At 40.2% G+C, this 7,196-nt stretch overlaps 1 protein-coding gene across 2 annotated transcripts in view; it reads right to left on the bottom strand.

The window, feature by feature from the left end:
- Positions 1–359: 359 nt before the first annotated feature.
- The window catches only part of myo16 (myosin XVI), an 84,224-nt gene continuing 77,387 nt past the window's right edge, over positions 360–7,196 (bottom strand). For both annotated transcript variants that reach the window (XM_029492897.1, XM_029492896.1), the window contains exons 33-36: positions 6,653–6,805; positions 5,741–5,823; positions 4,331–4,434; positions 360–517 (exon numbers count right to left, since the gene is read on the bottom strand). In XM_029492897.1, coding sequence (XP_029348757.1) covers positions 4,387–4,434; positions 5,741–5,823; positions 6,653–6,805 — 284 coding nt within the window. In that variant the 3' untranslated portion in view covers positions 360–517; positions 4,331–4,386. The remainder of the gene's footprint in view (positions 518–4,330; positions 4,435–5,740; positions 5,824–6,652; positions 6,806–7,196) is intronic.

The following is a 7,196-nucleotide window of genomic DNA, read 5'->3' as shown; positions in this document are numbered from 1 at the left end:
ATTATTCTTCTGACAGTTTACTCGTAAAATGTTTGATCATTAACCCCATTACTGCACAGACCTCTGCTGCTTCTGCATTCCACTCATATTTCACGAATAACAACTGTCACACAGTGCAGACCCTGTATCATCTGTGTTGGGGCATCCTCTAAAGTCACTGTGAAAGCAGGACTTTCAACCCGGGGGTTTACCTCATGCTGTGGGGCTTGGAGCTTCAGCCTAGCCCCCGGGTATTGAAGTTAGTTGGTCCATATTTTTAAAAATATGTAAAGAGCTTGTGCGAGTCTGGTTGAGAAAGAGAGGGAACTCCATAGCCAATACATGTGTCCGCATCACACAGCCTTTGTCATGGAGAGGCCTTCCTGTTGGTCCAGAGCAGTGTGGGGGGCAGGGGTGGGGACTGAGGTGGACGGGGCTTCCAGTCCCGCCCCTCACACTGCACTCGCCGCCACCGCAGAAGCTCACCCAGGGCGGAAGTCTCATCCCTGGCGGACAGACGTAAACGGCCGTGGAACGGCTGCAGGAGAGAAGGAAGAAGAGGACAGGAAACTGTAGAAAATGTTAATATCCAAATCATGCACTGAATAATGACTTTCTCCTGAATTGACAAACGAGCAGATGACAGGAAGCTGAAATGGCCAAGCTGTGATCGGAGATAACAGCAAGAGGAGAGGATGAATGACAAGCCGGAAAAAAAAAAAAAAAAAAAAAAATCTCATCCCCTCTTCGCTGAAAAATCTGCCTAAAGACAGATGAGAGGCATTTTAAACATCATATTCTAATCTTGTCTCCAGTACAGATTACCATCTACAGAGCACGATGTCTGATCCATCATTGCAAAACAGGTGATGTGATCAGTGGGTTGATTTTCTCCTCTTAAGGTGGCACAGTTTTATCATGAATCATTCTAATGAACAACACACAGATGATTCTGGGGGAGATGCAGAGCCGCTTCATGAAGCAGCGGGGGAATCCCTCCTTTGACTGACAGTTTTAGCAACTCATTTCTGAGCCCACATGCTGAATATCCTCCAAGATCTGAGCAGTGGCCCTTCTACTTCCTCACAGGAACTCAGGGCCAAACGGACACACACACACACACAGTTGTCTATTTTGAGCACACCATCAATCATCTACCAGTCAATACTCAGGTAAATCAATCAGAAAAAGAATTCCAATCTCTCTCTGTCAGTAATACCGGCAGCAGGATTGAGCCCTGATGATTTAGCTCTCATTAGGAACTGGAGCTGGTATTGGTGCCAGCTGATGGCCTCTTACGTGCAAAAAACTGCCTCTTCACGCTCCGAAATCAGATTTAAAAGATAAAGCTGGAATGACTTTACCCCGCATTTATCCTACTGTCAAGAAATTTCATGAAAACTGCAAAAGGAAAGATGTGTTACACTGTCTCAAAGAACTTTCCGACACAGGACATCACACTCTAATGAAGGCGTAAACCTTAAAAGTGTAAAGTTGAAGTTTTTCAAGAGTAATTCCTACAAAACTGGTAATAAAATGTGGTGTGTAATGAAAATATTTTAAATACCCTTTTCAATGATGCCCTATCATTAATTACAAAATATTTGTCAGTCAAATAATTCTACTGTTACTGGTCTTTCAAGATGAAAAATATAATACCCACCTGAAAAGTGACATTCACATAATCACAGATTAGAACTTACTTTAATTTGGTTATTTATATAATTTGATTGTTTCCTTTTGAAGTTGCTATCCTCACACACACACACGTACACACATATTGACAATTAGCACTCTTTCCCTCTCTCTTTCACTCTCGCACACAGAAACACACACACCTATAAATGCAGAATCCACCCATCCCAATTGACGTACTTGCACATGTATTAAGAACCACAGCTTTTGGTGACCATATGCGCCCAAACGGACACACACACATTCAGATGGACTGGAATGCTCAATGACCTAATCCATAATTTACACCTCCCTGCCAGGCTATTCTCTGCACTGGCGCCAGCCAGGAACACCAGCTATTGGAACAGTAGACAAGTAGGAACACTGTGTCCTTCTGCAATGTGTTACATGTGTGACACACAGGAAAGTCCATATCATTTTAATTATATTGCCTTTTTAATTGTATTATATCTTCCAAACTGTTTGGCCTAACTTGACTCGGGCAGTCATTTGAATGGGACCACTCAGTTAACAGAGTAGGAGTGCCAAAGCAGAAGAGTCAGGCAAAAGAGATTAATGCTGGTCAATTTTTTCTCCCATGCAATGAGGACCATTGCAGTTTTTGTGTTGTCGAATCACATATGAGCTAGTGTACTTTCCTGGCAGGTTATTTAAGGTGATTTGCTGTCAAACAATGCAATTGCAATTCAAACCTGCACTTCCTGGTAAGTATTGTTTCTGTCTCACTGGTACCTGAAACAACAGTCCTCCACAAATATAACCCCTTGGATTTAATAAAATAAGATCTGTAGATTTGATGCACCTATTAAACCACTTCTTTGTTTAGTTAAAACAGTCACGAAGAACTGGTGTGCCAATGTTGCAAAATGTGAGGAACTGCAGAAAGGAACAGATAGTGAGGTTCAATGATCTCTCTGATCTCTTTCCTGGAAATGTCATGGCGTAGGTTAGATGGCAGGGGGATTTCAGAGAAACTAGCATGGTTCCAAGTTAAATATGTTTAACTTTAGAGAACTCATCAGATTCATGCAGAGAAACTAATGCCCTCAGTTGGCCTCCTCATCATCTAAGTGTTGTTATTCTGAGTAGCAAACGAAATAGTCTAGACTGGTGTTGACTACTGACTACAAAAACCAAAACAAGCCAGCCTATTTGTCCCTAACTGAGTTATCCACCCCCTTCTGCTTCCTTCATCCTTTGCTTTATTTATCCCATTAGACCTGATAATCCTGCATAAACACAGACTGGAATGCAGCTAATTAAAAGGTATTCTGGGTCATAGAGTTGTTCCCATCTCTTGAATGAACTTGATGATAGTGATCATGCTCCAGAGAACACTCCGAATTAATGAAGAAAGGAACAAAATCTATCTTTCAATGCTTCACTTGTAACAATTCAATTGTATCAATAAATAAACATACGAGGTAACAGTTCTTCCATCTTACTCATGAGATGATGTCATTTCCAAAGTGATGCCTAAGGCAGTACACCTCATGATTAGGACCAGTGACAAGTGAAAACAGTGATACTAGATAAGCGGCTCTGAGGAAAAATGATTGAGCAACGTAAAACACAAGCAGATGAATTAGCAAAAATCAAAATGCCACCTCTTCTTTGCTGCAGACTTACATATGCTAATTCAAACACAGCATTAAAGGAGAAAGGAATACCGATTGTCCACTACAATATGCATTTACTTCACAATTTATAAAATAAACACTTCCTTCTTATTTTATGTATTATTTTCCTCAACAAATACAACCTTGAATCAGTCACACTGTCGCATTACAGCTTTATTATCAGAGGTTACTATTAAAATCATTTCCACCTTTATGGCAGACCAGAGTTTAAATAAAAACCCTTTTAATTCCCAAAGGGTTCACACCACCACACATCGTATACCTAATATTCCTTCCTCAAAGAACCTATAACACATCACTGAGCTGAACATTCTCTGCTGAATTTTTGGAATACAGCATTTTATAAACATCTTCACTCAAGAGCAAACAATGAAATAGCCTGAAATGGGACAGCAAGATTACAGTGTCTGCACTGGCCGATTCCGAAAGTCATGCAGAACCCAGAGTGGAAGTTTCCTTCAAGACATTAGGGATAATAAAGAGGATGGGGTGTTGGGAGCAGCAGTGCCACTGATTCAGGCATCAGATTTTTGGGCCCTGACATAACATGAGACGGGGAAGATCACCCATCTGATTCCAGTTCAGTGTCTAGGGATGAGGTAAAGGTGAGATGTAGTGCTGTAAAAGCAGTGCTTTTCATGATTTATAACCGAAGGATGTCTAAAAATACTGTGAATTTGATCAGAATATTATATTCAACATTTTTTGTCATGAATACATACAAAGTTATGTTGAAATCTTTTATCATGTCCACTTTGATGAATTCAAGGTGAGCACAGACTCTGTTCTCCCTGATGGTGCAAACAAAAAATTCTTTAAAGTCACATCTGAAGTCAACAGGACATACAGTAAGTCTCTTGTACTAAAAAAGTAGACTTCAGGTGGGACATTACTTTGAAGTTAGACAGAACTTTTTTGGTAATGTAATGAAAGTCATTACTGTCATGATCCCATACTGGGTCTATGAAAAACACTGCCATCTGTGTGGAGAGTTGCAAGGCATAACATACACTCACCACATCCCTACATGTGAACAGGGCCTCCAGTGAGACCCCCGGGCCCCCTAGATGTTTTAGAGGGCAGCCCCCGCACCAAATGGAGAAAAGTTGAGATGTCCCCTCTGGAAGATAAAGGAGGGAGTGAAAATAACAGCCAAGCTCATAAGGAATCAAAGATATAAAGAAAGACAGAGAATCATTTTGGAACAAGAGCAGTCCAATTGTTCACATATTCTGAGAAAAACCTTCACCTTCAAAAATATTGACTATTAAAACAGAAACTGGAATGTGCATCATTCTATCTCAGAAGCTGGAAGCAAACGGCCTTAAACAGAGTGTACTGGCAAATTGTTGTTATATCTCAGACAGATAGACGGGTGTCGGAACAATGCAGTCTGTGCGCTCAGCCCTGCTGTGGAAGCATGAGCACAACATTTAGTCAACCTGAGGACTGCGGAGTGGGAACACCATGTGCCTTCACATCTCTAGTGGCAGTGTCTTATGAATCATGTGTTCTGAATTGCCACCCAAAGTGGGACACTACGTACTTTGCTCCTCAACCACTGCTATAGCCTAGGATACACAATGTATTTACACATAAACTACTGAAGAGAGTATTTTCAGAGTGGATAAAAAGAGTGAAATACTTTCTTAAAATTTCTTGCTGCTTTAGCTATAAATAGTTACATCTTTCTATTAATCAAAGAGTTGGACTCTAGTCTCTGTAAGAGAAAATTCTACTCAGTTCCTGTTTTTGCCTGAGGTGAAGATACAGCACATAATGATCATCATGAGAACTTTCTGCCAGTTGTGACTACTTCGTGACCACGAGAGTGTGATGAAACTAATGAAGCCCTCTATCTTAATATCTCCTCTCTCTTTAGACTTTCTCAGATGCATGTTTTCCAAGTGTGCTCATTTGGCTCTTACGTTTAAGATGTCTTCAAAAGTTATCATTACCATTGAACAAGCCTTTGTATCTATTTGTGTGTATACATCCCTGTATGAGAGCATGTGCGTGTATACAGGATATTAAATTCAATCCTGTAACTGTACACTTGTCTACAAAGCAAGGGAAAGCTCGCAGGTCATGAGTGATATGTGTTGCTCAAAGGGTGGCACTTTTCAGTCCACTCAAAATGTCAGCAACCACCAAAACAAAATACTAACACTATAATATACTATAAAATCCTAATTAATGATGTTTGTCTATGTCACGTGTAGCTACACGCCACTCCTATTTTAAATTTAAAGTGAAGCTCTCTGTGTTACACAACAAAGGGTTACAATAAAAAAAGCTATTTGTGCTTGTTTCCATGTAAATAAAACATCTTACACTTCTCAGTGAGATAATATAACACACATATAGTGTCACTGTGATCTTAAGTGCCTGCTTGTGGTCTGAAGTGAATATCTGTGTGTGTTTACCTGAGTGTGATGGCTGTCCATGTGTCTGTGTAGAGAGGTGGAGCTGGAGTTTGACTTGCTGTGACTCTCATCCTCCAACGACCCTAAATGCACAATATCAGAAGCACTTTACGAAACACATCCATTTGACTGGAGGTCCTCCCACATGCAGCCAATCACAGACCTGTGGCAGGAAAAATCTCTCTGATGCAGAGTGAAATGTAAAGGAGTGTTTAAAGGGTAAAAGGAGAGCTAGCAGCTTCGTCTGGCTTGGCAGTCTTCAATCCACAGGTTGAGTCAGTGGTGGAAGTCTCTTTGTAGGATACTAATCACAGCACCAACCTAACCTATATTTAGAACATGGCCTTTTAGCTGCTTTAAGGTAAAGTGTTGATATTGCAAAGCTGTGCCATTTAACTTTACAATGTGGATCTGGATGCACACCAACAGTAACATGACACCAACAATATCATTCCTACTGCTGCAGGTCAAGCCTTAAGTATTAGTATTATAAAATATAAAACAGCCATGACCTCTATGAGTATTTCTGAATAAAATGATTTAAATTCATAACATGAAAGACATGATCAAATAAAACATTTTTCATCTCATGTTTCTGACTGATAGCAAGATATTTGCTGGAATAAGTAGACACTGAGAATGACCACAGAAGCTCCAATTTCTAACCATACTATCACTATCTTCTCCCCTTTCCTTACATGGGATGAACATGTGACAATTTCCTTTTTTATGAAGTTGAAGATGCTGTTGACTCGGCTCAAGAGGTGAGCCCACCTGGTAGTTCTTCACACTTACCACAGTGTTTAGCCTTTGCAAAGTAATTTCAAATGTATTCAACCTTTATTCGATGTCCCCTGTTAAACTACATGTGTTTGCAAACTAATGTGTAATGTACAATACATTGGCTGTTACCATTGGAGATCTGGTTGCCGTTCTCTATGGGGCCAGGGCTTGGGGAGTGAGGAGAATGGTTGTTGGCATTCTTGTCCTGTAGCTGCAGAGATGGTGAGGTAGGGGCAGAGCCACAATCTTCCCTCCCTGGCAGATTGATATTAGAATTGAATCCTGAAAGAAATGTAGATCAACGAAAATACTCAACACATCAGTATATATGGTAAACCTTTAACATTAAATTCCTTCATGCATAGCACTATTGATGCTGGCAGGGCAACAAAACTTTTTATTTCAATGATTATCTCAGATACTATATTCTTGTCAATGTGATGAAAATTTGCTGGACCACAACACTGGACCCGCTAGAAATGCAAATGTTGCTGGTTGACTAACTGAACGAACTCTGGAATTTCCCCATTGGTCATTGTACTTCTGAAATTATTTGACAACAACCACGATTGTATAACCAGTGACAAGGAACCGATTTATCTGCTTATCTAAAAAGTACATTTTGAAACAAGCCTAAATTGTTTTCCATAGTAGAGAGTTGCCAGTATTGAAC

This window comes from Echeneis naucrates, chromosome 21 (assembly GCF_900963305.1).
Source record: "Echeneis naucrates chromosome 21, fEcheNa1.1, whole genome shotgun sequence".
NCBI classification, from domain to species: domain Eukaryota; kingdom Metazoa; phylum Chordata; class Actinopteri; order Carangiformes; family Echeneidae; genus Echeneis; species Echeneis naucrates.
Note: the sequence above shows the minus strand (reverse complement) of the source record. Positions and strands in the feature narration are given on the sequence as shown.